This window comes from Phocoena phocoena, chromosome 15 (assembly GCF_963924675.1).
Source record: "Phocoena phocoena chromosome 15, mPhoPho1.1, whole genome shotgun sequence".
Classification (NCBI taxonomy): Eukaryota; Metazoa; Chordata; class Mammalia; order Artiodactyla; family Phocoenidae; genus Phocoena; species Phocoena phocoena.
The window spans coordinates 4320507-4336600 of record NC_089233.1 but is presented as its reverse complement, the minus strand read 5'-3'; the positions used below and the strand labels follow the sequence as shown (position 1 = coordinate 4336600).

Genomic DNA, 16094 nt, shown 5'->3' with positions numbered 1-16094 from the left:
TCAGAAAGTCCACGAGTGCAAACCAAAGAGACACTCAGTCCCGGCACCTTGGATGAACTGATTTGACTCTACGTATGCATTGCTTGGGCTAGTTAGAAATATGTAAGTGATCAAAAGACAAACTAAAACTCTGGGCACATCCTGAACAACAGAGATACTTCTCATCAAAGTCCAAACAATAATTCAAAAGCAAGATTCAGAGCCAAAATGTGGAAACAACACAAGCGTACATTGACAGATGAATGGATAAAGAAAATGTAGTGTGTATATTCATACAACAGATATTATTCATCCACAAACAGGAAGGAAAGTTTCTAATTGATAGAAAGAGCATTTATGTATTTCTCAATGATTGTTTGACATTTCTTTGTATAAGCAGTGAAAATTTAACAATTCCACTTGTAAGAGGATAGGTTAGTGTTTCTTTGTAGACACAGTTAAGTCTCAGCACACACGTGCACACAGAGTAAACAGAAATACCGCCCCGCTACCTCCCCCCAATCTGATCCCCCGATGAGCCCTGCTGATTCTCCCTCCAAATATATGGAACCTGTTGAGTTCACTCCATCTCCTCAGACATCGCCTTCCTGCACTACCACGCCAAATTCCTAACCATATCTGGGGCTCCCGACTTCCACTCTTGCTGAATTCCCACCCCATCCATTTCTACAGCAGCCAACATCAATTGTTTCCATTTCAGTGCAACTGGATCACGACACCTCTCATTCACTGGTTTCCCACTGCACTTGGCATACATCTGAACTTCTTCAGACCCAGGGTTTTATTTCCTTCTCACTCACTGTGTACTGTCCACACTGGCTCTGGGGTCTAGGAAGGAAATTTTGACACAGGCTACCACACGGAGGACACTTGAAGACATTATGCTAAGTGGATAGGCCAGATACAAATGGACAAATGTTACATGATTCCACTTCGGAGAGATCCCCAGAGGGGTCAAATTCATGGAGACAGAAAGTGGAAGGGTGGGTGTCAGGGGCTGGGGGGGCATGGGGAGTCAGTGTTCAATGGGGACAGAGTTTCAGTTTGACAGCATGAAAACATTCGGGAGACGGCTAGTGGGGATTGTTGCACAACAATGAGAATTCTTTATTTTTGTTCTTAAGATTTTTGTTTTACTTATTTTTGGCTGCGTTGGGTCTTCTTTGCTGTGCGCAGGCTTTCTCTAGTTGCAGCGAGCGGAGGCTACTATTTGCTGCGGTGCACGGGCTTCTCATTGCGGTGGCTTCTCTCTACAGCGGAACACGGGCTCTAGGCGCACGGGCTCAGTAGTTGTGGCTCGCGGGCTGAGGAGTTATGGCTTGCGGGCTCAGTACTGGTGGCGCACGGGCTAAGGTGCTCCGTGGCATGTGGGATCTTCCCGGACCAGGGCTCGAACCCGTGTCCTCTGCATCGGCAGGTGGATACTTGACCACTGTGCCACCAGGGAAACCCAACAATGTGAATTCTTCATGTCACTCAACTGTACCCTTAAAATGGGCAAATTTCATGTAATGCAAATTTTATCACAATAAAAAAAGAGAGAAGGGCGGAGGGAGGGAGGGAGGGAGGAAATGCAAGACTCAGACCTCCAGGCGATGAGTGGAAGCATGAGTTGGGAAGTTCAGAAGAAGCTTCCAGTGACACTGCTTGATCTTGAGTGGGCTATTTTCTTCTCTGCATCTCGGCTACCGTGTACTTCCTACCCTCATAGAAAAATCACCTGTCTTGAACTGGAGATTTTCCCATTAAGGCTTTTTGTACATGTGACATTTTTATTCAGGTAGTGAAATCTCTGGGACAACAGTCATACTACATTCTCAAAATTTTGATAAGTAGACGAGAACTTCTTAATTGGAATCGAGGGGCAGGCTTTGGACAATCCATGGACTTTGTGAAATCCAAAGGTGCCCTTTGTGTGTGTCTGTGTGTGTGTGTGTGTGTCTGTAGACACCTGTTGAAGGGTGCGTGAGCATGCGTAGTTCCGTATGATTTTAGCTGCTCCAAATGCCTCTTGGACTCAAAGGTGCCTGAGGGTAGTGGACGTGTGCTCCTCCACTACAGAATTCTGAACACAGTGCCAGTACACACTGAGCAGAAGAGCTTTGCAAAATTCCATGTTTTAACGTAACTTTTTAATCCAGTGAGTCAATGTACCCGGGATATTTTTTGACATCCTTATCTCACTCTTAGAAGGCTGAACCGTTGCTGCTTCCCCTAAGTCTCCTCGTCCCTCTCCCCACTCTCCCACCAGCCCGTGGAAAAGGAATGGGAGGGAGGGGGAGAGTCCAGCACGGAGAGGACAGGACAGCTCACCTGCTGGGAAGCAGTAAAGCGGGGTCTGGACACCTTGAGGGGGGTTTTGGAGGACGGGCAGAGGTTGGGTCACTGGCAGGAGATACCGTTTACCCCTGATCTCTGGGACAAGTGCACACATAGGTCTGACAGTTACTTGTGATTTCCTTCAAACTGCTTGCCAGGTTGGAATGACGGATGATGACATCAGAGGCTTCCGACCTTCCTGATTGGAAGGACCAGACTCCGTGGCGCTCGGCAACAGTAGTAGACAATAGCATCTCGCCAGAGCTTCTCTCCACTGCCAGTTGCCCCGCAGCTTGGAGAAGGGACGACCACTCGTGTTTAGCCCAAGTCCAGAACAAGAGTTGGGATAAAGCAGAGTCTAGGCTTCGAGGAAGGGAAGAGTTTGGGAGACATCATGGACAATCGTCCACCGAGTTCCCAGGCTGAGGACGAGACCTGCCAGTCCAGCTCCTCAGGGTACCCCCTGGAGGTGACTGTCTATGAAGAAATCCCAGGACCGTCAGGTGAGGGAGCTGGCACGAGAAGGAATTTCAGAGGCTTGACCGGTAAGGAGGAATGGGTACAGAGGTCGGGAAAGAGCCCCCACAAAAGGTGCCTATGAAAGAAAGGAGACATTCGGAAAGCCAGGGATTGAGGGAGGAGAGCACAGGAGCTGCGGACACGGAACACCTGGGGAGCAAGAAAGACGGTTAGGAGACGAGATCCAAGGATGAGAGAAGGGAAGAGAGGAAACAAGGGGAGGGTTCTTTTTTTTTTTTTTTTCTCCTGGTGGGAGAAATTATCTACCATGAGAAAGAGTTTCGAGGACAGCAAGCTGGAAAAATGACAACAGGAGTCAGGGGAGGGATCGGTAGATATGGACAGAGAAAGATGGAAAGATGACTTGGGGCAAGGTCAGCGGTGAGACTGGAAAGCACGGGGGTGCTTCAGGGGGGAGGCAGAGTCGGGGTGGGGTTGGGTGGTCACCAGTGGCTGAATTCCCAAGACGAGAGCGTCATACTGTAGTCTCTTCTCCTTCGTCAGCCCCCTGGGCCGGTTGCACCTCCCCGCCTCAGCGCCCCGGCGGGAAGAGGAAGAGGTCAGTGGCGTTCAGAGCGGAGGTGGTGGGCGACCCGGCCGCTGAGGCCCAGGACACCTGGGTCGTGGAGTGGCTGATTGGGCTCAAGATGAAGCTGAAGCGACAGCGGGTGTCTTCAGTGCTGCCTGAGCACCACGAGGTCTTCAACAGGATGCTCGGTAAGGACCCGCCCCCTCGCCCAGCACCCTCCAATCCTATACTTGAATAACAAAGAAACAAATCTTCCCATGACTACACTTTTCCAGTGGAAAACAATTCCCTGCTAGTTGGTGCGCTCTCCGTCCCTGGTGGACTGTCTACGGATAAAGGATACAGGGGACACGTAAATGATGCAATAAAGGATATAGGGGACACGTAAATGATGCAGGATGAGGTTAGATTTAGAAATGATACAGGGTTAGGTTTGTTTGGCTTCAACTGTACCCCTGAGACTCTAGCTCTTACTGGCCTTTTGAATCTTACTGGTGCGGGGCAGAGGGGTGGGGGCTGACAGTCCATCTTTGCCCCAACGAGACTGTCAATTGAGAAACTGGCTGAGAGTAACTCGATGCCCTCTGCACTGATACGTGAATGCACGATGAAGGGGCATCACTCCCTGTCACTCGGCCCCCTTAGAAGGGGAGTCACCCCCTTTCCTCCCACAGTGAATGGTCTTCAATCCCCTCTTCCCATCACCTTCACCCTGGGCCACAACTTGGCATTTCCCCGGGGGGGGGGGGGGGGCGCGGTTCTCTCTCTTGGCCCTGCAATGCTCCCATGACAGCCCTGTTCCCACTGGCAACATCTGCCCTCTTTTCACAGAGGATCCCGTCGTTAAGAAATTCCTTGCCTGGGACAAAAGGCTGGAAGTATCTGACAAGGTAAATCACCCGCTGAGATGGATTCCAGCTCCAGCGCCTGTCCTGGGTGGGGGCACGGGGTGCTTTCTACACCCACGTTTCCAGTCCCCACCCAACCTGATGCCTTGTTAACACTTCCCTCCAGCGGCCTCGAGGTCCCCTCTGGGATCTGAGCCCCAGGTGTGACCCTTTGGTGGTTGCTGCCTAAGTCCCCTCTCCTCTCAGCTCCTGGGGACTCGCCTTGGCTCTGGTTCATCAAACAAAATCCAGTGCCAGTGGCCCTAAGTCCACACCCTCAAACCTACAGCCTCCCATCCTTGGAGCGTTCCAAACTCTGACCTTCTGTCCTCTCCCCTTCCCCAAATAATCAGGCTCACCCAACATGGGGGGTCTCCTCTCCAAGTGGCACCACCCATTCCTCGTCCCCTGCTCCCTTCTCCCTCCCACTCTTTCTCCTCTTCCAGGAGGTGACCTCTCTCCTACGTTTCTTTCCCTTTCCATCAGAATCTCCTGTCAATGGTGATAGCTTATTTTAGCCGGGCCCGGCTCTTCCCCTGGCAATTCCAGAGAATCCATTTCTTCATAGCTCTGTGAGTACCTTGCTCCATCCCCGCCATCAGTATTCAACACCCTGGGAGGGCGGAGAGAGAGACGTGGGGCTCTGACCTTTCATCTATTTTTTTAAACCCCTTTGTACTGTTTACTCTGGTGTGAAAATGACAGGATTACGGTACAGTGGTTTCTTTTTCAAACAAAGTTATGTTTTTTATACCATTCATTGTCAAAACAAACTACCCTAATGTCAATTAAAACACTGAACGAAACAAAGCAAAACATAAAACCTTCCTAAGAGGAGAGGAAGAAAGAACTGACACCATCCTGCCCCCGAGTAAACAGACTTGAGACGTTTCCGGTTCTGATTTTCCAGTCTCGGGTCTTCCCACAACAGCACCAAGTGTGATTATCTTCCGTTTCTGAGTTCCCACGACAAATGCCACAATCGGCGGGCCCTTATCACATAGCGCGGATCTGGTGTAAAATGCTCCCCACTGACGTTTCTTCCAAGTCTCCCAAGCCAGTCGGCTCTATCTGCCTGAATATCCTCCCAAAACACAGGTCTGACCGCTTCACACAATTTCATTGGCTAATGACGTGACAAATCAAGGCCAGAGTTCTGGGTTGGAATTCAACTCCCTCTGCAATCTCCATCACACTGTCCTGATACTTTATTCCTGTGTTCCACTGTTCCTTCCAAATACCCTGCCCTCCAAGTTTCTATTGGGCTTTCTGTCCAGGTGTCTTTCCCACACATTTATCTGAAGAAAATGACCCTATGCTTAAAGTGGGTTCAAACACCAAAACCTTCACGATGCCTGATCTCCCTAACTTCTGCATCCCAGAGGCACTTGAGTTAAAATCGTATTATAACGTGATGCTTTGCATTATAGTCATTTCTTATCTCCCCCCTTCCCCCTCCCCAGTCCCACTGGACTGGACACAATGTGGAAGGCAGGTCTTGTCAAAATGTCACTGCATTCCCAAAACACTCAGCACAATTCTTTTCATTTTGCAAATGTTCGTTACTGTGAGTCTTCGAGGTCATCAGTATTGCATTTGGCTATGAGATTAAAGGTTCATTCATTCATTCATTCATTCATCTAATGAAACCTTATAAAGTACAGCCTACATGCCGGGGAATATGAGCTGATGGGAACAGAGATTCACAAAAGGCTGTTGCATTCATGCATCAATATGAACCAAGCCCTAAATGTGTCATTTGGTTGGAGAGGGATGAATGCAGAAACAGATCAGATCAGCTCCTGCCCTCAGGAACTGTACATGTACCTACAACATAGGGAGAGAGGTGTGTGCACATAAAACAAGTTGAAGGGAACAGGGGGTTTGGATTTTGTCCTCATCCTCAAGGTGTGAGAAGCACCCTTCTGAAGGTCCTGCCTGGCGGTGCCTCCTTGATGACTGGGCGGCTCTCGGTGACGGTGACGGTGACGCTGGGCAGGGCTGGGTGGGTTGTGTGAGGATGTTCAGCCTGCCTCTTTCCTGGGAAGCTGATCTCAAGTGGAGGCCCTTCCTGTCCTGATGACAGCGACCTGATGTCTTTCCCCAGCTATGTGGCCAGCGACATGGAAGAGGACAACCAGGCCCCCAAACAAGCCATCTTTTCGTTCCTCTATGGGAAGAACCGCTCCCAGCGTCCCTTGTTCCACAAACTGCGTTCCCAGTTCATCCGTTCCATGGGCTGGAAGACGAGGGTCACTCGGGAAGAGTGCGAGCAGGTGGGTGGGCTGTGGCAGTCTCGGGGACGGGGAGGGCCGGAGAGGAGGGGGGGATCACGGGGAACTCGGTTTGGGACTTGGGAATGGACGAGAAAGAGCCGGAGGCCGGGCAACGGGAGGCAGCAGCATCCTCATTGCCAGGGGCTGTTTTTCTTTCCAGATCCAGGCTTTTGATCCAGAGCTTTGGGTGTGGGGAAGAGATCGCACCCTCTTGCCCCAGGAGCCTCAGGAGCAAGCAGGCCTCAGGTCATCGGCCTGCGCTAAGGTAGGTCTGCGTGCGTCAGCAAAGGTGTGGGCGGAATGACGTATTGTCTACTGAGGAAATTGGAGGAATCCCACTGCTGCACCCACATCACCTCTCACGCTGTGAAGGGGGCCAGACGGGCACACAGCCACACGCCGACTCAGCGCCCAGCCACGGACTGACAGCCACACACAGACACCAGCACCGCGGGGCCCGTGGGCGCCAGACCTCGCGGAAACCACTTTGTTCCAGACGCATGAGTCTCACTGAAATCATTTCACCCAAAGCAACTGGGTCCAAATAACAGCTTTGACGAGATGGTGATTTTCTTCCATATACTGTGTTTCCAGTTTCTCTTTTTCATTCATTTTTGGCCTTACATCCCTCAGGGATACGGGTTCTAGCATTTACCTACACCAAAGTAAATGTCTACAAACAGGATATTACATACAACAGCCCACACGTTCAATAAGAAAAGATGAATTATGACTGGCTTTATTTTCATCCAAATTTACTTTCAAATTGCTTATGGCCAGATGACCTGTGACTCTTTATTTCCCCTGACTCACCACTTCTGGACCAATGATTCTTCTTGTACAATTCACTTTTTCCCCTTCAAGTTTACGGTGCAGGGGGTTTACCACAACAAGTGAAGGTTAAGGAATGCCATCTTCACCATGGCTTATTACAATTGACACATTAGAATTCTAGAGGTGGGCAGAGGACTCAGCAAACATTTGGTTTAAATCTTGCAAACTAGCTGTCTTAGTCCATTCGACCTGCCCTACCTACTACAGACTGCGTGGTTCATAAACAACACACCACAGTTTCTTTTACAAGGCCAATAATCTCATTCATGAGGGCTCTACCCCATGACCTAATAACCTCCCAAAGACCCCACCTCCTAATACCAGCACCTTAGCGGTTAAGATTTGAAGATTTCAACATAACAATTTTGGGGGACACAAACATTCAGCCCGTAACACTAACCAAGGTTAGGACTGAGTATTATTTAAAAATTAGGATCCAGGGACTTCCCTGGTGGCAGAGTGGTTAAGAATCCGCCTGCCAACGCAGGGCACATGGATTCGAGACCTGGTCCGGGAAGACCCCACATGCCGCGGAGAAACTTAGCCCGTGCGCCACAACTACTGCACTTGAGCTCTAGAGCCCATGAGCCACAACTACTGAGCCTGCATTCTAGAGCCCGCAAGCCACAGCTACTCAGCCTGTGCGCCTAGAGCCCATGCTCCGCAACAAGAGAAGCCAACGTCATGAGAAGAAACGGAGAGTACTCCTCGCTCACCACAACTAGAGAAGGCCCACGTGCAGCAACGAAGACCCAATGCAGCCAAAAATAAAATAAAGGAAATAAGTAAATAAATGAAAAATTAATAATAAAATAGACATTAGGATGCAGGGTTAGCGTCAGGGTTAGGGATCCGGCATCAGGTCTCCTGGTCCACGATGCTGACTTGTCAGAGATGTCTATAGTGTGGTGCCAAGTCCAGAATTGAAGTGGTGCCAAAGGACCAAGGTGAGTTAAGACTAAAGCTGCATCCTCCAAATGCCAGCTCCCTGAGCAGAATCACCTGGGGTCTTCGCTATGAAGCAGACTGCCGGGCCTGACCTTAGGTGTATTCAGTAGTTTTTGGAGTCAGGGTCACCAGAGTCCAAGAATCACACTTGAAAACAATGAATGGCTCAGGACTGGGGTTCAGAATGGAGAATTTGAGATAAAACTGCAATCATAAAGGAGTCTCAGATTTGGTCAGAGTTGACTAAGCATGTGAAAACCTTTATATCTGCATAGTTGCCACTTTGAAATCTGACATCCTTGCTCTTTCTCTTACTTCCAGATCACAGAGCCCAGGAGAGATGAGGATGTTCAACACGAGGGCACTCCAGACAGTGATGACAGCTGTGAGGAAGGAAGGGAGAAAGCCTCTTGTGCAGATAATCGCGAAGAACCCAGCATCTTCTAGAATGAGCTGAGAAGAGTTTTCATATCATACTCCTAGGAGCGGGGCATGCTTCTAGGAGTCTGTGGCAGGACAATAAGAAAACAGGCTTTTCTCAGATTCCATCCTTTTGGAAGTTACCACCCCAATTTTCAGATCATTTCATTCAAATCTCCCCTGAGGTCCCACTGGAGGTCCCATTTTTTATACACTTGTTTGCCCCAGTCTAGAAGCATTTGAAGGTGGAGTGTAGGGGCTCAGAATAGGATAGAAAAAGTTTAAAATATATAATGAGAGCCATAGGGTCATGACTGATGACTTAACTTTCACAGGCTTATTTTGAAAATGTCACCTATAAAATTATTGTATTTTTATATTTATATATTTATTTTAAATAGTTTTGAAATAGTCTTCATTTTGAAACACCTTGTTCCAACAAACCTTTTGTGATGAGTATTACAGCTGTTGTATATTTACACATATATACAATTTTATTCACATTTTCAAGAGAGATTTTTATTTTTATCTATTATATAATATACCTTTTATATATTACATAATATTCCCATTCTACTTATAGCTAGGTGGGTATTTCCTCCCAAATCTAGTAAGCATAAATTTTATTTTTTTAGTTCTCATTATTGAATTGTGGGAATTCAGTCGTAATTTTTTAACTTGTCTCAACGTGTTTGTATGTTATTTTAGATTATTGAAGAGCACCGTGCAATGCAGCTTTTGGGAAAATACAATAAAGATGAAAGTCTTCCCACAGTCATGATGTGCGTGGTCATTACCAGTCAGCTTCGCCTCTTTGCTGTCCAGCGAGGTGTCGCTTAATGGTGTTGTGATTATCCAACCACATTTCTTAACTCTGAAAAAGATTCCTGAATTATTTTTCATGTAGAGAAAACTACAGAAGATGAGGCACATCTTGCATCATTCAGGACTCCTATACTGAGAGACAAGTCTTGGGTAAACGGAAAGATAGCTTTATTGAGGAAGCCGGCAGTCCAGGGGAGAAGGTGGACTCATGTCCCGAAGAACCAACTGTCTCCTCCTGAGGTTTTGCTTGAGGACCATACAGGGAAAAGACAAAGTGGCTACATGTTGAAGAGAGGGTTACAGGGTGCGTGATCAGCTCACGCACATTCTTCTGATTGGTTGGTGGTGAGGTCACGGGGACCCAACATCATCAGCCTTCTGGTTCCAACTGGTCTGGGGTCTACGTGCTTGTGGGCAGCATGCAGTTAACTTCTTCCACCTTCTGGGGGTTTCAGTCTCTGCCAAGCTGGTCGAAGGGCATGGCTCAGAATATTACCCGATAGCCCTTGAGGAGGAACTAAAGGTCCTTGACTTTGTTTAACGGCTAAAGTATGATTATTTTGTCTTTGCTGTTTTTCTGGCCACGACACGCAGCTTGCAGGATCTTAGTTCTCTGACCAGGGATCAAAAACAGGCCTTAGTGGAAACGCAGAGTCCTAACACCTGAAATGCCAGGGAATTCCTGACACTACACTTAAAAAACAAACAAAAAAAAAAACAGACCAAAAGGAACACAGTTTTAAGAAAGGTTAACTTTCTCAGAAATTTTGTTGTGCATTTTTTTTAAATACATGTATCAAGTTATTAATTTATTTTTGTCTGCACTGGGTCTTCGTTGTTGTACGTGCGCTTTCTCTAGTTGGCGGGATCGGGGACGACTCTTCCTTGTGCAACATCAGCTTCGCAATACGGTGGCGTCTCTTGTTGCGGAGCATGGGCTCTAGGCACGTGGGTTCCAGTAGCTGTGGCTCGCGGCCTCTAGAGGTTTCTTTATTTTCTATTTTTTGCAAGTATTCATCAAATGTTTATGGCTTGAATGAATGACAAATAATTTCTTCCAACAATCTTCACACTGCTTAAACTATGACAATATTTAGCATCTCAAATTTCATATGACCTTACTCTCTCCGTGCTCTAGTTTCTAAAAGCATGTGGGATCTTCCCGGAACAGGGCTCGAACCCGTGTGCCCTGTGCTGGCAGGCGGATTCTTAACCACTGCACCGCCAGGGAAGTCCCTGTGCATTTAGTTTCAAAACATAATAAGGCCGGATGAATTCAGAACTAGGGGCAGAAAGCTCTTCCAGTGAGACACGGAAGCTCTGCTGTTTAGGCAGATTTAGAGAACGACTTTCCAACCACTTATTAAAGAGACCAACATTCCACTAGAAACAGTTATCATTTTACAGAGAGAAAACCAAACTCCAGCTTTGCATCGATATAACATTTGAAACTCAGAGAACCAGAAGCTCTTTTTTGAAAACCTCTGGAATAAACATCAAAACTGAGCCGCCTTCGGCCAACACCAATGAAATTCCCTTTCCACCCATCTCCTGCAACTTTCTATATCCACTGAGGTTGTGTCCTTTACTATCCTCTTTCTGGTACTGGAACAATCAGTCATTTCACTTTAGGACAAACTATTTTTGTTCCTGTTAATAAAAAACTACATCTCATTATCTTGCATACAAAGTCGTACCTCTCGGCTGCTGGAACCAAGCAGGACCCTGCAGGGCCCTTCCATGTCCCCTGCCTCTTGTTTGTAAAACAGCTGCAGTCTCCCAGGCCTCCCCGGAGTCACAAAAGAACAGGTTCAAGCAGTTAATCATTAGGACAACAACACTCACAGATGTTTAGTTCCTCCCGAAGGACATAAGTGACAGTGTCAGAGACACACTCCTAACTCGTTTTGCAGATACTAAAACCACTACAAGAGGAGAGAGCTAACTGTATGATCACCAGACTGCAGCTATGACGTAAGCTGCTCCGTCTTGAGCAGACCTGAACCAATGGCTTGCACAATTCCAGGAACTGGCCTCAAGGAAATGCAAACCAACCAACACTGGAGTTGAACATTAACTGTGCCTGAAACAATCAACATGACACTGACCACACCACTGCATGACCAATTTCAAGATCATGGTCAGAGCTGACTGTGCTACTCTGCATGTAGCCCTAACCCGCACAGCCCAGAGACTTCCCGTCTTTTCCCTATAAACCCCTTTTCCCTCTAATTGGCAACTGGGAGATGGTTTTGGGGACACTAGTCCACCATCTTCCCAGGTTGCCAGCTTCCTGAATAAAGCATCTTTCTTCTTCCACCAACCCTTGTCTCTGGAACACTGACTTCTGAGCGATGAGCAGCTGAACCTGAGTTCTGTTCCAGCCGATAACATTACTATTGGTCAAGTCTCATTCACATTATACTAATGATAACTTTGAACCAAAGTTACTTCCATTTCACAAAGAAAACTAGCAGTGAATAGTAGACAACTGCCCATCACACATCAGCATTTTAGGCTAGGAGAGCTCATGAACACACAGAGCACAACTTTACATAGCCACAAACATCCCTTACACGACTTCTCCAAGGGGCAGAGACAAACACATTCATTAACACACCCACAGACACAGCCTCTAGGGAACAAACAAAAATATGCAGCAAGAGCATAGAACTGGAGATTACGCTTAGTAATCAATGTTTCGGGTTTCTGTCTTGCTCAGAAATGACCTCGGTATCCAATGATTATCCAGTAAGTAACACAATCTAATATCAGTTCAAGGCTTTACGTAAACTAAAGAATTTATCGACAAGCTAACACAGTACAAAACACAGTTACTGCTGAAAGAATGTTTGTCGGAATACTAATTAAATGCGGTATAACACAAATGTACATTTTTCATAGCCTTAAATGTTAACTAGAAGTAATGTTAGCTTATTTGATGGGCACACCTATATAAATTTAGGAAGAACACTCCCAAGTAGAATTTTTTTAAATGTATGCCTAATACCGATAATTAAGATAGGAGTAAATATTTATTAAACCAAAAATATTAAATATTAGCTTCATTTGTCAAAGATTTACCTAAATTATGTAAACGTGAAGTCTTTCAATTTCTGAGTTGATTTTTTTTGCCTGCACACAGAGGCTTGCTGGATCTTAGTTCCCTGACCAGGGACAGAACCCGGTTCCTGGCAGTGAAAGCACCGAGTCCTACCACTGGGCGGCCAGGGAATTCCCTGACTTGATTTCTATAAGAATACTTTCCTAGCACATTTAACGTGTGACAAGTTCTAATTCCATTCTCTCTGAGAATTTTAGGGATATATAATTTTTAGAAGCACATTTGTATCTTTGTAGGCCAATCAGGACAGAAACCCTTTAATTTAAGAGACTCTACAATCTACTTTAATAGATCCAGAAGTAGGAAAACATTACATACTCACACTGTCAGAGGTAAAGACCTTTCTGAATTACAGACACACAGACATATAGAGAATGGAACTTTTACCTTCAGTTCTCAAGTCTTAAACATGAGTCAGGAATAAAAGCTCACCAGTCTAGATATTAAAGAGCCATTCTCCTCCCAGTGGGCAAGAGATTCTCAATTGATTTGAGCTTGTCCAAGTAGACAAACAGAAAAGACTAAGAAAAGACTAACAAACCAGATCCTCTGTTACCTCTCACCTAACTGAGATTAGTTCTGTAGAAACTTAATCCCTTTGGAGAGACCATCAAAAGTCTTCAAACGACAGAGCCAAACTCAGAATCCCTGCTGCTCCAAATGGGGAACCACTCAGCTGTAATCCGAAAACAATGCAGAAACACAAAAGTAATACAAGGCGAAACTAAAGAAACAGAAAGTGCGCCAAGTTCAATGGCAGCTTGGGTTCACCCCTGGGAGAGGAGAAAAGATGTACCTGGGCTTCACTGGCTCATGAAATACACCACTTGTTGCTGGGCTTTTACAGATTTGTTTACGTGTAATTGATACACAAAATCCAGCCCATGATTAATTCGTATAACTCGATGAGTCTGGACATATGCACACACCTGTGATACCACCACCACCATCACGGTAATATACTCATCACTTCCAAAAGATTCCTTCTATCTCTTTGTGTGTGTGTGTGTGTGTGTTAGAAAGACTTAACACAGCACCAGGTACATGAAAAGGTGCTCAACGTCACTAATCATCCGGGAAATGCAGATCAAAATCATAATGAGATATTACCTCACATCTGTTAGAATGCCCACCATTTTTTATTTTTTTTAAAGATAAGAGTTGTCAAGGTTGCAGAGAAATCGTAACCCTTGCATATTGTAGGCAGGAATGTAACATCGTGCAGGCACTGAGGAAAACAGTATGGAGTTTTCTCAAAATCCTTTAAATAAAATTTCCATATGATCCAGCAATCCCACTTCTGGGTATACAGGCCCAGCTCAGAGACACTGCAGCTTCGGTTCCAGAACACTGCAATGAAGCGAATACCGCCATAAAGCGAGTCACATGAATTCTTTGGTGTACCCCTGCATGAAAAACTTATGTTTACACTATACTGTAGTCTGTTAAGTGTACGATAGCCTTGTGTCTAAAAAAACAATGTACATACCTTTATTGAAATATACTTTAGGGAAGAGAAATATAGATCAATGGAACAGGATAGATAGCCCAGAGATAAACCCACGCACATATGGTCACCTTATCTTCGATGAAGGAGGCAAGAATATACAACGGAAAAAAGACAGCCTCTTCATAAGTGGGGCTGGGATAACTGCACAGCTACCTGTAAAAGAATGAAATGAGAACACTACCTAACACCATAACATAAAAATAAACTCAAAATAGATTAAAGACCTAAATGTAAGGCCAGACACTATCAAACTCTTAGAGGAAAACATAGGCAGAACACTCTATGACATAAACCACAGCAAGATTCTTTTTGACTCACCTCTTAGAAAAATGGAAATAAACAAATGGGACCGAATGAAACTTAAAAGCTTTTCCACAGGAAACCATAAACAACAACAAAAAAACAACCCTCAGAGTGCGAGAAAATATTTGTAAACGAAGCAACTGACAAAGGATTAATCTCCAAAATATACAGGCGGCTCACGCAGCTCAATATCAAAAAAACAAACAACCCAAAAATGGAGATAAGACCTAAATGGACATTTCTCCAAAGAAGATATAAGATTGCCAACAAACACACGAAAGGATGCTACGACAGTAATCGTTAGAGAAAGGCAAACCAAACTACAGTGAGGTATCACTTCACACCACTCAGAATGGCCATCATCAAAAAATCTACAAACAATAACTGCTGGAGGGGGTGTGGAGAAAAGGGAACCATCCTCCTGCACGCTGCTGGGAATGTACATTTAAACAGCCACTACGGAGGACAGTACGGAGGTTCCTTCAAAAACTAAAAATAGGGCTTCCCTGGTGGCGCAGTGGTTAAGAATCCTCCGCCCAATGCATGGGACACGGGTTCGAGCCCTGGTCCGGGAACATCCCACATGCGCAGGGCAACTAAGCCCGTGTGCCACAACTACTGAGCCTGCGCTCTAGAACCCGCGAGCCACACCCTCTGAGCCGCGTGCCACAACTACTGAAGCCCGCACGCCTAGAGCCAGCGCTCCGCAACTAGAGAAGCCACCGCAAGAGGAGCCCGTGCACCGCACACTGAAGCGCCTGCTCGCTGCAACTAGAGAAAGCCCACGCACAGCAGCGAAGACCCAACGCAGCCAAACAGCATGAATAAATAAAAATACGTAAATTTATACAAAACAAAACACCAACTACACACAGAACTAACATATGATCCTCTAATCTCACTACTGGGCACATATGCTGAGAAAACCATAATTCAAAAAGAGACACATACCACAATGTGCACTGCAGCACTATTTACAATAGCCAGGACATGGAAGCAACTTAAGTGTCCACTGACAGATGAATGGATAAAGAAGATGTGGCACATATATACCATGGAATATGACTCAGCCATAAAAAGAAACGAAATCGAACTATTTGTAGTGAGGTGGATGGACCTAGAGTCTGTGAAACAGAGTGAAGTCAGTCAGAAAGAGAAAAACAAATACCGTCTGCTAACACATATTTATGGAAACGAAAGAAAAAAAAAAGGGGTTCTGATGAACCTAGTGGCAGGACAGGAATAAAGACGCAGACGCAGAGAATGCACTTGAGGACACGGGGCGGGAGGGAAGGGTAAGGTGGGACGAGGTGAGACAGTGGCATGGACATATATATACACTACCAAATGTAAAACAGATAGCTGGTGGGAAGCAGCCGCATAGCACAGGGAGATCAGCTCAGTGCTTTGTGACCACCTAGAGGGGTGGGATGCGGAGGGTGGGATGGGGACGCAAGATGGAGGGGATATGGGGATATATGTATACATACAGCTGATTCACTTTGTTATACAGCAGAAACTAACACAACACTGCAAAGCAAATATACTCCGATAAAGATGTTAAAAAAAAAAATACTTTAGGGACTTCCCTAGTGGTGCA

General features: G+C 46.0%; 1 protein-coding gene across 1 annotated transcript; it reads left to right on the top strand.

The window, feature by feature from the left end:
- Nucleotides 1-3452: 3452 nt before the first annotated feature.
- LOC136134650 (speedy protein E4-like) lies at nt 3453-8759 on the top strand. The gene is made up of 6 exons (XM_065892317.1): nt 3453-3555; nt 4199-4257; nt 4741-4826; nt 6362-6530; nt 6691-6795; nt 8634-8759. The coding sequence occupies exons 1-6, from the start codon at nt 3486-3488 to the stop codon at nt 8757-8759; spliced, it is 615 nt and encodes a 204-aa protein (XP_065748389.1). The 5' UTR covers nt 3453-3485.
- Nucleotides 8760-16094: the final 7335 nt, after the last annotated feature.